The 22,668-nt window shown below is 34.9% G+C and overlaps 1 protein-coding gene across 10 annotated transcripts in view; it reads left to right on the top strand.

Annotated features, from left to right (window-relative positions):
• REPS1 (RALBP1 associated Eps domain containing 1) overlaps positions 1-22,668 on the top strand; it is a 62,782-nt gene that overhangs the window by 33,170 nt on the left and 6,944 nt on the right. For 2 of the 10 annotated variants that reach the window (XM_017825873.1, XM_017825864.1), the window contains exons 5-16: positions 52-179; positions 660-822; positions 1,118-1,181; positions 2,042-2,196; positions 6,897-7,036; positions 11,612-11,692; positions 14,672-14,759; positions 15,587-15,688; positions 18,024-18,096; positions 20,297-20,415; positions 21,162-21,226; positions 22,283-22,468. In XM_017825873.1, coding sequence (XP_017681362.1) covers positions 52-179; positions 660-822; positions 1,118-1,181; positions 2,042-2,196; positions 6,897-7,036; positions 11,612-11,692; positions 14,672-14,759; positions 15,587-15,688; positions 18,024-18,096; positions 20,297-20,415; positions 21,162-21,226; positions 22,283-22,468 — 1,364 coding nt within the window. The remainder of the gene's footprint in view (positions 1-51; positions 180-659; positions 823-1,117; positions 1,182-2,041; positions 2,197-6,896; positions 7,037-11,611; positions 11,693-14,671; positions 14,760-15,586; positions 15,689-18,023; positions 18,097-20,296; positions 20,416-21,161; positions 21,227-22,282; positions 22,469-22,668) is intronic. The other 8 variants (XM_017825870.1, XM_017825869.1, XM_017825865.1 and 5 more) reach the window with 8 other exon arrangements.

Genomic DNA, 22,668 nt, shown 5'->3' with positions numbered 1-22,668 from the left:
AGTTTTTCCAAGGCTGTCTTTTTGAAAAGGAAATGTTTCTTCTACTTTCAGGCTCATCTACTTCTAGTGATCCCATATGGTCTGGCCATTCACCACCACCCCATCAAGAAAATTGGGTCAGTTTTGCAGATACCCCACCAACCAGTGCTCTTTTAGCCATGCATCCTGCTTCTGTCCAGGTGTGACACTTTATTGGTATTTGATTTGCTTCATTCAGATTAATGTTGCAATCCTTTTTTTTTTCCTTATTTTTCTTCATAATTGTCATTGCAGATGTTTACTGTCTATCTGTGCTATAGTCTATTCAGTGCTATTTGCCCAACAGATACTTGTTTCATTGAGCTGACTTCATTTGGTATGGTTAAGTAAAAGCTACTAATTTTTAAAATGTCAACAATTATGACTTTAAAACATTTGTATTTAGCTTTTCATACCTATGTGCCATACTTTTTTTCTGCTTACATACCTGCAGTCATTCCATATGTATTGGTGTGCAAAAATACCCTGTTATTATCCTGTAGATGTAATCTGCCAGTGGTTTCCTGCAGTTTTTAAACTACTGCGAGATTTAACTATGCTTTATTTTTTGAAGGCAAGAAGTTGAGGATTTGTAGAAGCATTTTAGGTAGAAAATACTGAGGAAAAATATTTCATTTCAGGACCAGACAACAGTACGAACTGTAGCATCAGCTACAACAACAAATGAAATTCGTAGGCAATCAAGTAGTTATGATGACCCCTGGAAAATAACTGATGAACAAAGGCAGTATTATGTTAATCAGTTTAAAACCATTCAACCTGATCTAAATGGATTTATACCAGGTAAGTTACTCTTTAAAAATATAAGTGTGTGTGCATCGGTTCCATTATAAAGATTTTGTTTTGTACTTAGGTTTGCATACTGTTTTGAAGGAAGTTCTGCATTTTGCTGATAACATTCTAGTGTAATTCAAGAAAGACTAGAAACTAATTTGCCTCTTCCCTTTGTTTAACCCTAGTAATTAGTGCCATTTTTCCCAAAACCTTTCTAAATAACACATCATCTTTACAACAAGTCTAAGTCTTCGAATGATTTAACTTGCCTTAAATAGTAAAAATAGTTGTTGCCATTTTTCAGGATCTGCAGCTAAAGAATTTTTCACTAAGTCAAAACTACCTATTCCTGAACTTTCTCATATTTGGTAAGTGTGATAATTAGTTAAAATAATTATTCATAATAATTATTTAGAAAGATGAAAGCTCTCTGGTAGACACCTAATAATCTACCTGCTATAAAGTGTTATTAAGTACAATTTCACTAGTACCCTAGTATGTTCAGTCCTGCTCATATTTATGCCAGTATTACTTTAGTGGGCTTTAATTGGTGTAGGCTGACACTATTTACAAGGCACTTTGAGTAAATTTAAAACTCTTCAGAGTTAGAAGTAATTTATTTGAGTTTTTATTGTTAAAAATTCATTTAATTTTAGATAATTCCTTACCTATATTGATTTATTTATTTCTAAGTAAGTTTAAATGAAATGTACACATGCAAATGTTTTTAAATGCACTTTGTGGAGCCTGATGACAAATTTAGCTTTGACTTAGTGCAAGCCTTCTATTTCATTGTATTCTGGAATTTGTACTGCATCATTGCATGCTATCATTAAATGGCTTACACTGGCAGATGTTATCTTCCTTTCAGTGTAATGATTTCTATTTCAAGTATTTTTCTATTTAAAATAAAATGCATTGCCTCAGCACTGTAATTTGGGTAGTATACTTTGCCAAAAATGCTTTGGGGCCAATAATACTGTGTAGTAGTGTCTTAAATGAGTTTAAAATCTGGAGAGATAAAAGTGGTTTTAAATGATCTGTATGCTGTTATTAATAAAAGCTCATCTTTGAAGAGTAAAGAATGTAGCACTAATATGAATGTTTAATAGGGTAAAGTGAACTATAGACTGTATTCTTTGATCTTCTAAACAGCAAACCAGAGATATGTTTTTTGAAAACAAAATAACCTTAAGAAATTTTATTTATACCAAGTTTTTCTTCTCAGGGAGCTGTCAGATTTTGATAAAGATGGTGCACTGACATTGGATGAATTCTGTGCTGCATTTCACCTGGTAGTTGCTAGGAAGAATGGGTATGATTTGCCGGAAAAATTACCGGAAAGTTTAATGCCCAAGCTGATTGATTTGGAAGACTCAACAGGTAAGATATGGTTCAACACAAATTTCACTATTTTTAAATTATGCTATAATTTTTACAGTGTATCAACAGATATTTGTATGAGGGTAAAGCGTTAGTCAGTGAAGTAAAGCAGTGTGAATTTTTAGAAGTCTTAATAAATGCTCAGAGCTAATTTGAGCATGTATGTATTTCTGTACAGGGAAGTTATTTAGGAACAGTACACATTCATTACTACATTCAGAAATACTGACTGGCCTTTAAAGGTTAAGGAAAATAAAATTGTCACAGTATGGTTTTTATTTATGACCAGCTATTGTATTCCAAATTCCCAGTCCAGGTATACTTCAGATTTGCTTTCAAATGAATATGCTTTCTGTTCATCTTCATTTGTGAAAATATGGCATGACTGTTGAAGGTACTTAGAAAATATTCCCAGATTCAATGCTAGAGGTAGGACAGTAGTTTAAAAGTACAGGATCAGTAGCAGAGTCTTTTTTTTTTTTTTTTTTTTTAATTCAACTCCTGGCTTGACAGCAGGTTTATCCTACCTTGTGTTGGCATCTTGTCTTTCTGTGCAGTCCTTTACCTTTGGGTGCTCCCAGATAAACCATTGAATGTGTGAGTTCTGGTTGTTAATATGTACCAAAACATCAGTCCCATAACTGAAAAACAAACTACTGTTACATGTTAAAGTGGTGTTTAAAAACAGGATGTTTGTGGCCATCTTTTTCTATTTTAAAATAGATAAAGGAAGCTGAATATTTTAAAAATACTTTAGATTACTTCTTAACAAACAGTCTTTGCTTGGAAAGTCAGGTAATATTGTGGGTGCACAGTTACTAGAATTTACTAGAATTTAATTTCTTTTTACTAAATATTCCAAAGGGAGTCTCTTCATACTGTGTAGGTTGTCAAAGATTAATCTCACAATTAGTGTTGATTTCTTAAACTAGATACTGTGGCTCTTATTATGTGTGCTTTAATAATGAAGCCAATTTGTATCGGAGTAGATTGGCTCTTCAAAGAGCTGGCACTGAAAGGTTTTCAGTATGAGTAGGAATTTTGCTATGATGAAGACATTCATAAGAAATATCTACAGTTAATTGGGTGAATACCTAGCAAATGTCTAAAACCTCCCTGTTCTGTCTATTTGTGTGTTAAGGTGATGGCCAAGCAAAAATCTTGGTAGGAAATGAAGTAACATTTGTTTGTATAAACCGTTTTTCTTGAGGGGGGGGTGGGAACAAACCACAAAACAATTATATTTGTACCTCATCTTCTATTGCCTTTATTGGTAGTAGATTTCAACTGAAGTTGTCTGGAAACTTTATACATCAGGCATTCAAACAAAAAGTGTATGTTTATTGTTCTTATTTTACAGGCAATTTTGCTAATATAATTCTTCTCACTTATTTTCATGAGGTACAAAGTGGTCTTTAAATCTGAGGAAAAACTACTTTTGAAAGTTTTTCCGTCTGGTATTAAAAGGAAGTTACCCTGTTCTATTGAATGTTAAAAGGTTACGTTGCTATATAAGCTGTGCTTAAAAAAAAATCTGTTTGGTACTTGATTCTGCAGTTATTATAGCTACAATGAAAAGTGATAGTTTTTGCAAACTTGTGGGATTTTATCCAATTAACTAGATTTTTTAAATCATTTTGTTTTTTATTTGGGCCCACAGTGTTGGAAATAGCTAATCTTATATAGCATATACATGATTTATCAACAGAACTTCTATGTTGAATAAAATACTTCAGAAGAAGTTACTGATGTGGCTGTGATTTTACTTGTAATTACAACAGTTCAAATCTCCAGTATACATCTACTATCTTAAAAGGTACTGATAGGTTTGTGTGTAGACTAATGCACAGGCTAAATTGTATGAGTTCTTATGGACTGTAAATCAGCCTAGAAAGATCAACCAGTTAAGTTTTGGTAATAATTTTTTCATTTGGGTTCCCATAGAAGTTTTATTTCAATAAAGGTTACTTCCAACAGTCATCTTAGAAATAGAAACTGCGAAGTGTGGCACCAGAGTGTCTTTTTGAGTGCACTTTTTTCGTGGGTTAAAACTTTCTCAAAGAAAGAAATTGTTAATGTTCTTCTGCTGATGTGGCTCAGTGTGAATAATGTACAGTCAAACTGTTTAAGAAGATGAATTGCTTGAATATCTTGTAAACCAATGTATAAGATGGGAAACTTCAAAGTGTTAACAGTGCTGTTATTGAATCCATTCTTTTGTTGGAAACTTTCCCACTGATCTTCCACACTTCCGCTTTGCACTTGAAACTTGCTGTCTCTTTCCATTTTGACTTGTGAACTAGTGGTTAGCAGAAGAAAGAGTAAAAAAGAGCTCCCTGCATCCTGTGTCTGTCTTTAGACAGAGGGAAGGAAGAACTGTCCTGGTCTGCTCTGGCAGCCTGTCCTTCATCAGCCCCTGTGAATCCAGTGTGATTGGAACCCATTTAAGATACAGCCTTGTCTTACATCTGGTTTCATGACCAGGGATATGTACTTCTCTTACATGACACAGATCTGTTGGATAGTTGGCCATTTTTCTGGTATAGCAGTATATCTCTATAGAATTTTAATTCCTTCAAACTCAATTTTCTCAGTTAGTAAAAGCTAGCAACCCTTTAAAAAACTTGAAAAGCAAGTTTTGATTTTCTGTGAATTTGGTTTTTGTTTGGGTTGCTGACACAGTGCCATTTCATTGTAGGAAAAATCTGCCATGCTTTGTGTCTTACACAATGTGATTACTTTAATGCCTGAAGTTTTCCGTAGAATGTCTTATGCACGTTTCATGTAGGTATTCGCAATATTCCTTGAATTACATGTAACTGTGTAGTCTATCCACATATGTTTTTGACTTTGTGTTTAACACTGGAAGTTAGTTATCCACCATTGAAATGAGAATTTTGGGGTTTTCCCACTTACAAAAAAAATTCTATTCCTGTTGCACTTCAGAGCAACTGATATGCAGTATGTATTTGCAAGACAGTACCACTGGCATATTTTGAACTTAGTGTATTATTTTGTGTACAATGACTGCAGCACATCAGCTTGGCTACTTGGTGACGTCATGACACCTTGATTTAACCTACTTTTTATTGCTAGATGCTTTCTGTCTGAAGTATGCTGTATTAGATGCTGTTCCTGCCTGAAATAATTTATGATGCCGTTTTCCCTAAAGGACAGTAGTACAAGATGCTAAGTGCTGGGTACAGTTTTGGAAACATCGAATCTCAACCTGATGTCTGGCTATTTACAGGAAGTTTACATGACCTTTGAAATTTTGATGAGTTACTGGGTTTTGAGTGGCTTTTTTCATGTTAGTACCTCACTTGCCCTTGACCTCAAGATAGCACAATTAATTTCTTTTTGTAGTTCATTGTTTTGGCTGTGCCTCTTGCTGTCCCTAGTGTCACTTTGGGTTGTTAGTTTTCAAAGATGCAATTGGTCAGTGTTGACTATTCAAGTGTTTTCGGTTCAATTTGACACTGGATTTCTTATTAGTTTCTTCTGAATGAAGATCAGCAGGCAGAATATTGAACTGTCGTAGCAGAAGAGCAGGCTGCAGAGTTCAGCTCTTCAGGAACCTAAAACCAGTCTGTTTTACAAATTTCCATCTGTTTTTGCATTTCACATGCTCTTGTGGCAGTCTTCTTCAATCACACACCCATCAAGCAGTCCTTTTAAATGGTAATTTAATTTAACCATCTTTTCTGTTGTATAGAATTTTGTCTTGCTCAGAGTTTTTAATTCTGTGGACTGCTGACATCATGTTAATATGCTTAGGTACCTATCAGTCACTCTTTCAGCTGTTCCTGTTATTTACATTGTACAGTTGTAATTGGAACTTCCAGGTTTTTTGAGGCTTTCAGTGCCTTGCTTTAGCTTTCATTGTGGTATCTAGCAGAATAGGAGACATCATAAGCAAGATTTTACTGTGTTAGGCAGAATGCTTAATCTGCTGTTCATATATTTACTTTGTCCAATTCTTTTATAGTTTGAACAGAACAAAAATAAATGTGCTGCATCATGAAAACTGGTACAGCTCTGAATGAGTGTTTCTGCAAGGAACTGTACTTGCTGAAAATTCGGAGAAAACTAAAGAATATTGGTGGACATTTGCAATGTGTCAGCTGCTAGACTTGTTCAGTTTGCAAAATGTAGTGAACAGAAATGCCATTGTTTTAGTAAGGAGGCTTGAAACTAATATTCTTTGCGGAATAATCTAAGGGGAATGGTTTTCTTAATCTATTTTCATATTTTTATTTTGTGTTTGCATTGATATACTGGTTTTGATTTGACATTTCATATAAGGCAGTATTTTATTCTGTAAGTTGAATTTCTCAGTGCAGGATTTGATGTAATAAACGTTAGTGCGAAGTTATTCTCTCACATTGTAAGAAAAAATGTATTTAATTCTATATGTAATCATAATCTAAAAAAATCTAGCTAAGGCCAAAGTACAGGGAGATAGTATGGTACAGAGTACTCTGCAAAGTCTAATTTTCAGAAAAATCCTTAAAATAAGAGTAGGATCTGATAAACAGTGTATTTGACTTAATTGACTTAATGAGCAGTGGTGGGGGTTTTTTGGTCTGCTGTTAAGTATTTACTTGCAAAAGAAAACAAAGGGTACTTTGCACTTGCCATGAGATGTGAGAAACTCTTCTAAAAATAAACTGAATGCAGTTTATGATTTTGGTTCATAGTGATTCCTGTCTTTTCAGAAGTTGGGGAACAGACTGGTGAGGTAGGTTACTCCAGCTCTCCAGCTGAAGCACCTCCAAGCAAGTCTCCATCAATGCCATCCCTTAACCAGACCTGGCCAGAATTGAATCAGAGCAGCGAGGTTAGTGCTTTTATTTAAGAGTTGTTTCATTGTCAGTCAATAACTAAATTGTGTTTGCATCCATAATTTCTCATAAGTGGATTGTTCATCACAAACTGTGAAAAAGTTAGCAGGACAAACGACACAGGAAGGTTCTGCACGTGTAAAATTGTAAAAAAGGTAATGTTTTCCTTCTGATTTTTCTCTCTCATTGTGAGATGAGCTACTATTTAAAATGTTGTCATTAATGGTAATTAAGCTTTATATTAATAAAAAATTATTTCATAGTATTTATTGGAAAAATTGAATTAATTCCTGATTTTTTCATTTAGGGCATGTTGGGGGGTTTTTTTGTTACCTCTGAAGAACTTCTATAGCACACATTTTTGCAAAACTACAGAATTCATTTCTGACAGATCTGGACATTAAGAGTTATTTCTGGAATTGATTTTAGCCTGAAATATGCAATATCTCACCAGTAACGCAGAAGAGTCATAGCCCTGGGTTTGTTTCAAAAGCAAAGACTCAAAGTTCAATCTGAAATCAGCTATTGGCCAGATTTATTTAAATCGTAAATTTTTATATCTGCTTTATCATCCTTAATCATACAAATTTGTTATATAAGCAGTCTTATGTAGTAGAGCTGTATTTTGTCCAAATTTCAAACTGAAGTTGGCAAACAGTATTTTTATTTTCCTCCACAAAATATCCATTGTTTAAAAGGCCTGTAAGGGATTGATTCCTAGGTTTTTCATATTGCTCTGTTTTAACCTCTGACTTAGAATAAACCAATGTTTTATTCTAAGAGCTACTTCAGTGTCTCAAACGAGTTTCTGATGGGAGCCATATATAAAGATAGTGTAGGCTTGTTTTTCATTCTGAAGGGAAAAAAAGGAAAAAATAACAAAATTATATTTGGAAAACTATTTTTTATTATTTGAGACTTAAGAATTGAAAACTTGTTTCAGCATCTAAGACATTTCTGTCAGTAGCCAAGTATTACCTTCTTCTCTTACAGAAAGAGCTTTTTGTGGCTTTTTTTACTTTCTTCATTAGACTTCAAGTGAATAAAACACTGGTAATAAAAGATTTAGGCAAACCAAAGGAAAGTCAGCATGGAGCAGAAAATAAGCAAATTTTTAGGATTGAAGTTAGGAGTAGAGGAAAGTTTCTTTCTTTCTTTCTTGAGAGGGAAGGACTTTATACAGTCTGCTCTTCTTCTTAAGCGCAAATGCCAGGTTGGAAATTATTTAGTGATTCTTCGTTGTTCTGTTTGACAGAGTTAACTCTTAGACTGCTGGTAGGAAGCTATGTTTTAGGAAGGAGGTGGAGCAGATATTCAGTTGTTGCTAAAAACCTGTAAATGTCTGCATCTGTATTATAAGTTACATAGATACATTCCCTTGTGTTGTCAATAAAGATTTAATAACCTAATCATTTGGTAAGCTGCATCATAATTTAACAGATTTCTTCAGTGTCTAATGCAACTTGAACCAACTGAATAGAGTAATTGCACTAGTGGAAAAGAGTGAATTACAATTCTGCCAACCAAAATCTTGTCTTATATAGATAACGTGGTATTTTCTTTCTGAAAATCTACTAAAACTTAAGAGGTTTGGAAAAGTTCTCACACTAGCTATACTACTGGATACTAACTATACTAAAATAAGAGTTGAACATTTACTAAATGTTACGAATTTTTTGTTCTAACACAAAGGAATTTCTGATTTTTCAGCTGTGTTGCTGTGCATGCTTCTTGCTCCTCAGCATTTTGTTTTCAGCATGAGTCAGATCCAAGTCTTCAAGGTTTTAATTCCATGGAAAAAATTTGGGTATTACTGTAGGCACCAATCAAATTGTTTCCTCTTTGAACCTCTTATAACTGTCATGAACAAATTAATTGGTTGTAAAAGCTCTGCATCTTTGGATCATCTGCCATTCCAGGCAGTTTCATCCTGTTAGTTTCAAAACTGTTGGTTACTCCGTTCTTTGTAGCTCATAGTTGATTTATAGACTCCAGTTGCCAGGCTCAGTTACTGTAAGCTCCCAAGTATAGACCAAGGCATTGATCTCTAACTTCAGAATAAGGAGCACCATGAAAATCTACCTAACTTCAGGTACTACGTGTTTCATGTTTTCATCTTTTCACTCATCACTTCTTTCTCACTTCAGACGTCTTTTCCATCCAAGTCTCAAGGCTGAACACTTAGTTCTGGAAGCTTAAAAAAATTGAAAAGCCTATTAATTTTTTGTTGAAAGCTGTCTCGTGTCATATGGTCGTATTAGCTTTAACACAGATAGGGAGATTTGCTTTTAATTTCACAATTGTTACACCTCGTTTTGAATGTCTTGGTGTACTCTTAGTACTTGGTTCAGGTTGCTGTGAATTTTAGTTTCTAGTAATTAACCTTTTGAAAGTATTTTTAAAACATTTTTGCAATTCTAGAAGACAAGTATTTTAGGTTTAGCTAGTATGAGTTTTATCCTGTCAGTACTCTTAAATTTTGCACAGAGTTTGAGATGCAGTCCAGTAGATCCTTAATATATTTGGCTTCCTGTTAACCAGGGAATTAGCAATAGCCAGCCTCTGGTAGTATGTCAGGGTGGAGCACAACAGCACTTTTCTTACAGCAGTCAGGAGGTGTTGATGTTCATTTGTCTGTGTCCAGCTTGGGAGCCTGTGGACAAGTAATAAATGTACCTGCAATTTGGCTTCAGAGCAGTAGAGCATCATCTGTAATAAATTATATTTTATCCTTTATCTCAACTATAACATAGATGCTGTATACCCTATGGAAGTTTTGAAAAATTAAGAAACAATATTTACGTGATCAAATGGTGTGTTTGCCAGTCTCACTAGTAACTTTGAAGCCACTGGCCAAATTAAATTTAAAATGGTAGTGGTAGCCCTAAAACAAATATTAATACATTTGATGAAAATGAGCAGCTGTGTAAATGTAAGAGGCCAAATCAGGAGAAAGGCTGGCAGAACCTGGCCATTAAGTTTCTGAGTTAGTAAAAACTGGCTCACTCAACTGGTTTGTATAGCTCCAGACTACTTGCAATGCTGCCTTTTCATGAAGGGGATGGAGTGACAGAGAGATGAACTGTTTAATATAAGGAGTATTAAATGGGGACAGAGCAGTTGGGAAGCCTTACTAAAAAGGTTTTCTTAGATTCTGTCCATGAAAGAGGATAGTTTTTTGTGTTAAAAACAAATACAAACAAACTAAAACCTCAAGCCAACAACAAATAATCACAACAAAAAAAATGACCAGAAAAAATACTCACCTCTGTGAAAATCCCATATGCATAGAATTCCATAATGTTTGCTAATTTAAAGTTTGAAATGAGGAGATAAGGCTCTGTCTCTATGAGAAGTGTCACCACATGTGACAACAATTACAAATTTAGTTAGTCTTTCTGAATTTCATTTCATCTGATTGAAAACAGTTATTTAGGGATTTCTTTATGAAGTTATTTCTGAAGTACCTCTTTTAGACTCGGTTCACATACAGGCCATTCACTGAATATAGGTTGGAGCACATATATAGGAGCACATGAGATTAGGTTGACTAACACCGTATAGTTTGTCCTCTATCTTCTGGAATCATTTGCATTGATTTGCGTATAGAGATGGTACAAGAATATTGATTTGTTTTCAGAACTATACTGACATAATTTTTGCCAAATTTTCTGAGCACAAAAAATTTTGTATTTGTAATTTTTGAATCTTGTAGTGTTTGAAACTTGCTTAATATTTACTTGTTATTTTACCAAAATATAACAAATTTAGCATTCCTGTTGTGATTTGAAATTTGGTTTCCGGATCACAGACTAATTTTTTGTACTTCTGTACTTTGCTGAACCGCTTGTGGCTGTAACTTGACTCAGTTTTGCATGAGGACTCTTGACAGCCATGCCTATATCTTATAAAATTGTTCAGAGATTGACTTATTTGCTTTTAGCAATCAACAATATGTTTGAATTTAATTCTTTGCCTTATCAGTGATTTAGACTTGTAAAAATGCTCTCTTACAGCATAGAATCACTTCTCAGGGGTTGCACTGGCAAGCTGAACTGGTGTAATTGGAGTACTCTGCTCAATGTTCCTATGTGTGGATTTTGTAAGAAAATCGGCATTTACTAAATATGTTTAAAACTTGGCAGCTATAACGCTGAGGAACCTTTCTGTGGATTTTATGGCTACAAATCCACATGTGTGGACACACCATATGTGTCCCTGATTTTTATCTTTACAGTATTTGAATGGCTTAACTAGCTTTTTTACTTGGATGATTTTCATTGGCAAACATGAACTCTGAAGGTACTTCTGGACTGACTGTGCACCTGTATCTTCATTACAAAATGTGAATGTAAAGATTAATATTGACAGATAACAAGCTTGCTTCCATAACAATATCAGGCTGAAATAGAAATACTTAATATGTATTTGTGTGCTTTCCAAGTCAAGTATTGTCCAGTGCAAATATAGTACTTTCCAGTACAACCTCTGAACTACTATGCTAAATCTCCTCAGTGATCTTTTACTCCCATCTTCCTTATCATGCTGACTTCTCTCCTCTGTCTGTTCAGCAGTGGGAGACATTTAGCGAACGCTCTTCAAGCTCACAAACTCTGACCCAATTTGATTCTAACATTGCACCAGCTGATCCTGTAAGTCAATCACTTAGCTTGCTTGTTTGAAATTAATTTTATTAACACTGAATTTCCATTCATTGTATTTATCCGTTATGCATGATTCCATGGACTGCTTTTTGGGGAATGGTGGCAGGTTTCTTAACTTTTTTGCTTATTTTAGGAATATAAATTTTCTAGTACTGCTCATGTTTAATCTCTGATTGCAAAGAATGCTTTTTTTCCCCTTGATTTTGATCTAATACAACGCTGCTGTCAAAACCTATCGTACCTGAAGTATTAAAGCATAATGTGTTTTTGAAAAGATTTGTAAGTTGATGCAAGGGCTACTCCCAGTGATAAACCAATCCTGGTTTAGATTTTGTCTTCGGTGGTTTTGTTTTTTTCAAGTTGCAGAACTTGACTTGCACGAACTCTTAGGAGCTGACAGTATTAACTTCACTGAAAAAAAAAACTGGTGGACTTTAATGGGTGTGGTATTTCATATTCCAAATGTTTGCAACAAGTTACTTATTAACAAGGCTTTTAGTATTTCTACAGCTAAACCTGTCGTGTTCTAATGCTTTACTCAGTGAGGAGTGCTGTGATGGATTATGTAGTTAAATATCTTGCCAAGTTTAGGAGCCAGAAATACAGTACAGTGTTTCAAGTTCTGCTGGTTTTAAAAGCTTCACAGCATGTGACATTAAAGTAGTTTTGAGATGCTGGGTTTTAGCTGCTGCTTTCATCCTGTTTTTCTTACAGACTTAATTACCACTGAGTGTCCATTTTAATTTAATTAATTACGGGTTTGGTGTCCATTTGATTCTGTAACAAAATATAATAGAAGTACATAATACACATTTAACTGCTTTTAGTATTAAACATGTAAGTTCTGAAAAGATATATATAAGTATACATGTATTTTAAATATGTCACAGCTCTGATCTCAGAGTTAACACTGATATTTATGCAGAAATAGCATTTCTAGATGCTAGAAGCTAGAATTCAAACTGCGCTGTTCCCCATGCTCAGAATTACTCTTGGTATACATTCAAAACAAATGAAAATGTCCTACTTAAAGTGAAAACCAGCCCTTATTCATCTGAGATAGTTTTAGTTTTAAATGTACTGTATTTTTATGTTTTAGTAAAGTAAACGTGATGTAAATCAGTTCGTAGTTGTTTCTTACTATGTATAATTGCTTGACAGTAAAGAGCTATCACTGTTGTGTTTCCACAATAAGTTAGTAATTTATTTTTACACATAATTAACAAGTGACAGAAATTTGAAGTTTGAATTTTTTCTCATGTGTTAATAATCAAAAAAGTAGAACAGTGATACTGTATGGAAAACTCTTATATAGCCGTGTGTATGTATACATGTACACTCTTATATAGCCCTGTGTGTATATAAACAGAAATTCACTAGAAATATAAAAAATATACTGGGCAATCACATTCTTGAGTCATTTTCTTGAAATGCTTATAGTTTAGAAAAAAATAGTGAGCATCTTTGATACTTGCTAAGGTAAAAAAGGCTTTGGGGAAAGAGTCTTTATTTTCAATATTTAAAATAAGAACAAATGACAAATTTTCAGTAGCATTGTGCAGACTTCTTGTTTTAGCAGTCTCAACAGTGATGCGTAGGACTGATTTATTGAGCAACTCCTGCTTTTCCAGGGGAGAGAAAATCAGCTTTCTCAAGCAGTTGTTAGTAACTGTGTAAAGTGTAAATTCATAGAGCAGTTCTTTTCTCTTTTTGTTGGAAAAGTAGCTGCTTTGGCGGTAAAAGATAAGTGGAAAGAGTAAAACAGTGCATTCATCCCTTAGTATGGGAGCATAATTGGCCTTTTGTAAGTGAAAGTTGGTACCATGTTAAATTGTTTTATGTAAAATTAGATTAATGATGTGAATTAATGCATTATTTAAAAATCCATTTAACTATTCCAGACATGATTTTTGTACTAGCTGCACATTAGATTACAGCAGAGGTATAAAGTAGCTCCAACAACAGTGATCTTTTCATGATAATCCCATTACAGGGATGATGGGAAGCAGTATATTTTAAAGTGTTAACTATTCCTAAAACTATTCCTTGTGCAACAGGCTTGAGCTGTGACTAGAAAGTGGTTTTAAAAGTTTATATTTGCAACAAGAGTACTGAAAGTTGTTGAAACAGTTTCAGAAATTAGTAGTGTAAATGTATTATGCCTGGTGAAGTTGATCTGCTTGAGTAGTCAGAACAGATGACATTTCTGATACAAAGGTAGTGTTGAATTTTCTTGTTATTTCTAGGATAGAATGTAATCTGGAGGTAGTTTTGTTCTGTCACTGTCCCACCCATTCATATATTCTAAGTAAAAAACCTCAGACAGCTATGTCCATATTTTTAGGTTGCTTCTTTAGGAGCAAGCATAAAAGTTGTGAGTTTTGTTTTTTTTAAGCTATCTGAACTCAGTCTCCAAACCAAATTGAAAGGGCTGTGTATAAAGTACTTTCAGTGGAGCCCCTTGTCTGAACTACAAAGAGAATGCTTAAGTGTAAGGTCAGTGCCTATCTAGAGGTATATTCCATAGTGTTTACTATACTGAAACTAAGAATTCACTATTTTGAGAACTCCAGAAACTATCTTAAATTACTAAAAAGTAACTATTTCATAGAGCATTGCTCGTACTATGTAAAGAGGCCATAACTTTCTGAGGCATCATAAGTAAAGCTGAGGAGTCAGCTTTTGAATTGTAATTGGGTTTTTTTTGAAGATGTGTTCAGGGTAGCAGATGTCTGATATGCCAGAATTCAGGTCCTGTTTACAGCACAGTTATCTATAGAAACATTCTAGTACTCTTTTAAAGTAGCTAAGTTACCTCTTATAAATCATGAGAAGGACCACAGCTTTTAGAGCTTTGGTTTTATGGGTATATTCAATTCCCTGGAACTGTGTAAATAAACTAAGTTTATGACATTTTGTTTAGAAGAATTTAAAACTAGATTAACATAACTCTGATGTCCTCCACAGGACACTGCAATCGTGCACCCAGTTCCCATAAGAATGACTCCAAGCAAAATCCACATGCAGGAAATGGAGCTTAAAAGAACTGGAAGTGGTAAGATATTTTCTCCTGCTAATTAGAGTAGGTTTATACAATTAGAGTTGGCTTTACTTCCTTGAACATACTGACTTTTTTTCTGGAGTTGTAGATACCATAATTAATGAAGTGCTCTGAGTTAAGAATTGAAATGCTGTTCAGATAAGTGCAGAGTTTGGTTTGGCCATTTGCTACAGTGAAGATTTCACCATCTACAGGATATTATTGCTTGGAGAGTGGTTCAGGAGCATCGTGATATGGATTCGATTCAGGCCTCCAGGCCAATGTCCAGGTTTCCGTATTGAATACTGAAGGAGATGGTGGAGATGGAGATCATAGCCTGCATTGATAAAGCTTGTTCTACTGTGGTCAGAAATACTGAGTTTATTATTTTGAAACCTTACAGCATTTAGGAGTATTGGCAGGCATTTTTTTTAATACTCTAGTCAATAATAAGCAAAGTGGTTTGATAAATTTTCTTGAGGAATAGTGGAGTCTTCATTGACAGTTGTGTGCCCATATTTCCTAAAGTCATGGAACTCATGCTGAGCTCTTATGCATGAAGGCTGCATGTGCAGTATCTTCAGCATATGAGAACAAACAAGTATGGAAAACACATTTACTAAAAATTTTCTTGACCTTATAAATAGGTGAAGATTCACAGCTCTTAATGCTGAGAAACAGAAATAACACTGTTACAATGTAAAACTTCAGAGTTAAAATACATCGATTTAGTCTTGAGTGCAGCACTTTGATAAGGGCAGAAAACTAATGTAAAGCTTTGGCATCAGAAGTAAGGGCTAGTTTGGCTTCATTTATTTATTTAGATTTGTTTTTCCATCTAGATCATGCTAACCCTACTAGCCCGCTACTTGTGAAACCATCAGATCTCCCAGAAGAAAATAAAATGAGTTCATCTGTAAAATTTACATCTGGAAATACAGTTAGTAAGTATCAAAGTGCTTTCTGGTCTCATTTCTTACATTACACAAAACATAGATCTTCAGTGAATGAAAACTTGCTCTAAAATTAGATAAACTTATCCTAAGAATAGGAGCATTTCTGATATGAAGTATATATTAGAAAGAGTAATTAAGAAAGTTTTACTGATGTCACTGCAGTTGTTTTCCTACCATTTGTGTTCAAGAATGTTTATTTTTGTCAGCTCTTTTCCATCTTCCTGTTTTCTCTTTTAATCTTAAGATGATAAATTTAATGTATAGAAAGTGGGATTGACTAAGTACCATTTGATTCTACTTCCTCAGAACAACATAACAACATGTTTTCTAAAGAGTGAAAATGTGTTGACCACAAAATTTTCGGGTAATTCTTATATGGTTTAGCTACTAAGAAAATGCAGTAGAGTTCTAGAGTTTGTTTTAGGTACAGCTTTACAGCTGTTTATTTGCTTCTAATAGCCTTTTTAATTTTCAGTATTTCCTGTTTCCAAAACATGTTGCATTATTTTGATTTGATTAGTCCACTTGCCTAGTATGCCACTTGAGGGAGGCCTATGTAGCTTAAATGAATCTCTGGAGACTTTCTGAGCCTTTTTTGTTTTCTTCAAGCCGGGAACTTTTCTTCAGTGAAAATCAAGTTTGAAGAACTCATTACTTTAAGTCCTTTGCATTACTAAGATCAGAAGTATTTTGGTTGGTGTGCTGGTTTCAGCTGGGGCAGAGTTAATGTCCTTCACAGTGGCTGGTGCAGGGCAGTGTTTTGGATTTGTGCTGAACATAGTATTGATAATCTAGAGATGTTTTTGTTATTGCTGAGCAGTGCTCAGACAGAGCCAAGGCCTTTTCTGCTTTTCGTACTGCCACGCTGGCAAGGAAGCCAGGAGTGCATGGGATACAGGAGGAATTTAGAAAGTACCTTTTTGCAATGTGTTTTGCTTTCGTCATAAAAACTGTTTGTGGCACTGTTCATTCTGACCAATGTCTTGCCCATGTCTTTAGTTGTACTTTTCAAGCAGAGTTTGGTTTTTGCTAGGTAGTTTTCTGATGCAAAAAAAAGAATGAGCCAACATGGTCTTTTAGTAGGGAACTACTGCTGTATGCAGAAGCTAAGTTCAGAGCCTTTCTGTACTCCCTTTTCCTTATCCAAGCATGGCTTAATCTTTGATAAAGGGGAACTGTAGTTATACCAAGTATTCTTCCCTAGAGGAAGAATGAAGTGAAATAAAACAAACCACATTGCAGTGTAACATATAGCCACCCTGTAGTTTTAAGGACAAAAAAATACAAAAAAAGTGACAGGTAAGAATGTGCCTTGCTGATCATGAGTGTCATCTCTGCAGGATTTTCATCTATGGGACCTGGTTAATGTGTCTTAACACTTTTGAAAACTTTGGTGTCCTAGGAGGTTAAAGTAATCCTTTGAGACTAGATAATTGAGAAAAAATCTTGATGTTTTTGAGTAGAATTTTCCTCTTCACTTATAACAAAACAACTGAGTCTCATTGCTCCAGTGATTTTCCACCTTAAATTTTGCTTTACCTGGCACTTTAGAATAATCCCTTGTGATAAATTATCCTGAGATCTTATTTTCTGTCTACATTTATTCCATACAAATCTTGTGATTTTCATGAGACTCCTCATTTCTGGGGAAAAAATCCTCAAGCTTTGCAGAGGTTCTAAGGGTAAGGGTGTACTTGCAGAAACTATCTATGTGATGCTATAATAGCACCTTTCATTTTTGTAGGTTGCCTTAACAAAAAGCTGAAAGTTTTTAAAAAGATTTAGTCCAAAACAAAGCTGACCGCTTGCCTTGAAGGTACAGAAGTTACAGTAGTAGAAAAGCCACTGAGTTAATCTGGGTATTGTACCTCCTATCTTTTCCTTTTTCTGATTTCCAAGGTTGATGATAATCCTTCAGCAATTCTAAAATCAGGCATATCCTACTCTTTGCTTTTTTTCCTTGAATGTCCCTTACTCTTGTTCACCAGATTGTTGAAGTGATGGAATGTCAAGTGTTAAAAAAATTATTGTTTTTGAAACTTATGTTTTGTATTTTAAATACAATATTATTGTCATTTTTTATTCTTCAGCACATCCCAGTAGTAATGAACATGTGATAGTATTGAGTGGAGTTGGCTTGTATTGGATCCTTCAATTTTTCAGACTCAAGGATTTTGAATCCTGACCAGATACTTACAGGGAAGCAATAGAAGGACATAAACTTTACAATGCAAATTGGATATTTGAAATTATTTGTTACTTCTATCTCTCAGGGCATGCTAATTATGCAAAGCAAATATTAAACTATACTTTCTTTTCCCAGCAGATGGTTACAGCAGTTCGGACTCCTATGCTTCAGATCCAGAGCAAATTGGAAACGCTGTAACACGGCAACGGTCAGTAGAGTAGCAACCGAAAAAAAGGAAGTGAAAGATGTTTAAAGAAGCCTGTTCCAGGCTTCTGGTTATTTGACAACTAGCTTGTAAAATTATGGCAAAATAGATTCCTAACTTAAACACTGGAGACAGTCTGTTTTCTAATGCATTAACAATGTATGTTGCTTCTGTTAATGTAAAGTGAAAATTAAAAAAAAAAAGTTGTCTAAAAAAGAGATTGGCCAATCAAATCAAGCTCCACATTCAGTCAGAAATTTTAAAGACTTTCTCCTTAAACACATGGGGATGTAAGCACAGGAGATCATGCTATTGCTTGAAACCAATTTTTTGTATTTTTAAAAATATCTGTTAGACATTATTGGAGAAGAACCTTGTGACACTGTAGCATAAAAAAAGAATAAAACACAAATTAGGAATGCCATGGAAGTAACTCAGTCTCTTTTAATAATGGACTTATAAAATAAAGGGCAGTCATAGGTCCAGCATAATTTAAGGGATTGGAGGAAGCTATGAAAGCACATAACAACTGCATCATTTGACATAAGAGAATGTGCTGTACTAGCTGGTGCTAATTGTTCCCATTAAATCTGCCTGAATAGGATTAAAAATCAGCTACGCCATTAACCATCTTACAATCAGTTTCAGAGGTAAGTTTCAAAACAAAAATAATTAGGGTGATGACTTCAATAGCCAGGAAAGATTTGCAATTGCCACTCAGTACAGCAGCTTGAAAAACTGTTTCTTCCATTGTTACCTAATGGCAAAGTTGATTCTGTCCTTCTTCTGTGTGTTTTTGCACTATCAGTGTGATGGTTTCAACATGCTCTTTTCATCTCTGATTTCGGATTGGGTCATCTTGCTGAACTTGTGTAGATGAGTGAAGCTTTCTGATGAGTTGCTATGTTATGGGACAGGTAGCTTCTGTCTAGACCTGGCAGTTCTGGCAGTATCCACCCAGGAAATTTTTTATCTCACTTACTCTTTTACTTCTTTCCACTGGTACCTCATCTACCAATTGCAACTTTTTATAGAGATTACATTGTCCTTAGTCCGACAAGGCTATGTCAGATAATGATACTTCAGGAATGTCCTTAAACCACTTTCTCCCATTTTTAATTCTACTTGTGCCTTTTATACTAGACTAGCTAGAGGTACGACCCAAGGAATGAGTGTAATTAGATTAGAATTTCATCAGCTGGAGAGTTACACAGTGTTACAGAAGCCTCTTCATAGAGTATGTTAAGAAAATAAACTTTTCTATTATGATAATTCAGTTTTCTGTCTGGACTTACACATTTGGGAATTCCAGGTTTTGTGTGAAACTTGGGTACCTTTACCTCTCCTAGTTTTATATCTTAGGTTAAAGAAGAATGTTGCAGAAATCAGTCATAGAAAATATTTTATCACTTAAGAGTTGAATAAAAGATTAGCTGTATTCATCTCAATGTTTCAGTAAATCTGTCCTGCTCGAACTGGACTAGTTAGGAAGTTTCTGCAAACTGTTTTTAAGTGGAAGCTGTACAAAAATTCTGTATACAAGAAATCCCACTTAACTGGCACTTAGTGCTGTACTTCATCCTTCTATCCTTTCTGCGTGTGTTCTCTATGAACTTACAGCAGGTATCCACTAGATGGTGATCCTATCTAAGAACGACTTAAAATTTCTGAAGATTCTGCCAAGTATTTAGATTTGGAAAAATTTAGGCAGAGGATTCAATTGCTATCTCTTACACTGAGATGCTCCTTGAGCTTGATATACATGGAGGCAGGTCCAACAGAAACTTAATATTCTTCTTTATGATGTTGAACTTACCCCATTTAAAACCTAAACAGGATGTTGACTACATCTTAAAAATTATAGTGACTACCATCTGGATGGAATTACCATATTTAGCATTCTCTGTTCCTGAACTATCATTGTTTGGGATGTGTGTCTAACTGTTGGTTTCCCAAAGATAAATTCCTTGTGGTAATATAAGAATAATCTGGATAAGGGAGATTTAAGTAAATGGAAATATAAAAACAATGGTTAAATTGAAGCAGAAGTTTAAAACTGATTTGATAATCTTCAAAACAATGGCAATCAGGTTTCTTTACCTCTGTCAAACTTCATTTTTTAATTGCATGCTTTGAAGAACTTTTGGATTTTAGTACTGTTGTAGCTGTCTAAAATCACTACAGAAGCTTATGTGTTTTGCAGATCACATTCAGGAACCTCTCCAGATAACACTGCACCGCCTCCACCCCCTCCAAGGCCTCATGCTTCTCATTCTCGATCATCATCTTTAGATATGAATAGATCCTTTTCAGTTACCCCAGGTAGATATTCTGTGTTCTTAGTGTATATTATTTTTCAGTACATACATTCCTGAAGCAGACAGTGTTTTTTTTCTTCTGAAGAAAGATTTAGGGTGTGGTTTTTAAAACACTGCTTATGCATAAAAAAAGCTGAAAATGTTGTCACTCTTACTGTTCGTATTAAAACTTATATGGCATTTTGCTTAAACTGCTAATTTAGAATTAATTCTGAATTCTGGCATTGTAGTCCTTTGGATGAATGTGGAAGCAAGTCAGGAAGTAACATTTTGGTTGTGCACCAAATGCAACAAATTGCATCTGCCAATAAATTTTCAAGGAGAGTTCTTTTGGTATCAAGTGTATTTGAGATGGGTGTTAAGTATTTGACTTCAGAGGAAATGATTAAATGTCACTTCTGCTTAAGGGGCTTTATTGGACTTCTGATTTGTCAGTACATTTCAATTCAGGATCACAAAGTATGAGAAAATGTTAAGAGCCTATAATGAGGGTAGAAAAAAAAAAAGTACTAAGATACTAAGACCAGAAAAGTATGACCATGTCTGGGCTTTGAGCTGAAACAAAGGACATGATCCATGTTCAGATTATTCCAGTTTAAAAGGAGGTGACACTACAATTATGAGCCGCAGTGTGACATGTCAATATGTAGGCAAAATGCAGCATTTCTTCATGTTGACAATTAAGAAAATTTGAGAGCCCTCTAATGTGCAGAGTAACAATCGTAGCCAAATGTGATGCCTCTTTTACAGGACAGCAACAGGCTGGAGTTGTTGCCTATCCCCCTGCAGTGCCTCCAAGACCACAGCCTTCACAGGTGATGTCACTTTTTAGAAATCATATTCTAACTCGGTGCATTATTTTTATCTAACTGAATTTTAATTTACCTGTGAAATGAGTATCATTGCTTGATATATTTTTGAAACCACCAGGATGTGAATGATGCCAAAACCTAGACTATAGCTGAATGTTAGCCTTTCCTGACTAAAAAATGCTTCTGGTAGAACCACAGATAAGGATTAAAGTTTAATATTGAGGAGGAATGAGTGGCTCTAGAGCTCTGAATTGTAGGAAAGAGAGAAATGTTATCCTTTCACATTTCTTGTCCTATCCCTGTATAGCACATAGGCCATAACAGAGACTGCAAGAGCAGCCTTTCAAAAATTTGCAAAGTAAGGGTTTGTCTTCCATTTGTCTGGCACAGCGTACAGTTTTATGTAACATACCTGCTCCCAAGAGGAGTGATCCCACTTCTTCCTTTGTCATAGACTTGGTGATCTTTGCAGTCTTAGTCTGAGTGATTTCAGATAGTGATTTGGTAGAAAACAAATCCTGAAAAAGTTGTTTTTTCTTTTATCTCACCCACATAAATCCTTCAACTGCTATGCAGATCTGACACGGGACAGTTCAAATTACTTTTCAGGTTTTCTTTCACCAGCAGCTACTTGTTAGAATCTGAGTTACCAGCAACTGAAGTCAGTCAGTGATTCAGAAATTATATGCAAGGATTCAAAATTTACCTGCAAAGGAGGAGGGTGCAATGACAGACATATTCCATACAGTATGATCACATAAGCATGTTTCCCTATGGAACTAAACTCAAAATCTGTATCAAGCCCACGGACCTAACCTGGCTCTGTCACAGCAGAAACATCTACTGTTCAATGAGTCTAGCTAGTGCTACATTGCATCCATCTTTGGTCTTATTCCCTAGATAGCAGCATATCTGAACTTCCTTTTCTCTTAAATATTTCCATGTCTATTTCTTGGATGAGATGCACTTTGTTCTACTGACAAGACATAAATTTTTGTCCACTGAAAAGGAAAATAATTTTTAATGCTCTCTCTATATATTTTTGTTATTTTATTGCAGGGTGCAGGTCCTCATGTGCATCGCCCAGTAGATGCTGAAGGCCTAATAGCTCATACCAGTACCTCACCTCAACAAATACCAGAACAGCCAAATTTTGCAGACTTCAGCCAGTTTGAGGCATTTGCTGTTTCAGGCGTAAACAAAGAAGAAGAAGATGAAATTGAAACACACTCAGAAGTCTTGCAGGTGAGCAGAAATGAAGACCTTGTCAATTGTTTAATACTACTAACAGTCATGAAACTTTGTTAAAACCTACTTCTGCTGTTTTCTGTCAGTAGTTTGCTGTTTGTTGGGGTTTTTTGTTTTGTGTTTTGATGGTGCCCCAATCCATTGCTAGAAAGCAATTACATTGCACACTGCTGCACTTACTTGGTAATTACCAAACA

Source organism: Lepidothrix coronata, unplaced genomic scaffold (genome assembly GCF_001604755.1).
Source record: "Lepidothrix coronata isolate B3197 unplaced genomic scaffold, Lepidothrix_coronata-1.0 Scaffold123, whole genome shotgun sequence".
NCBI lineage: Eukaryota > Metazoa > Chordata > Aves > Passeriformes > Pipridae > Lepidothrix > Lepidothrix coronata.
Note: the sequence above shows the minus strand (reverse complement) of the source record. Positions and strands in the feature narration are given on the sequence as shown.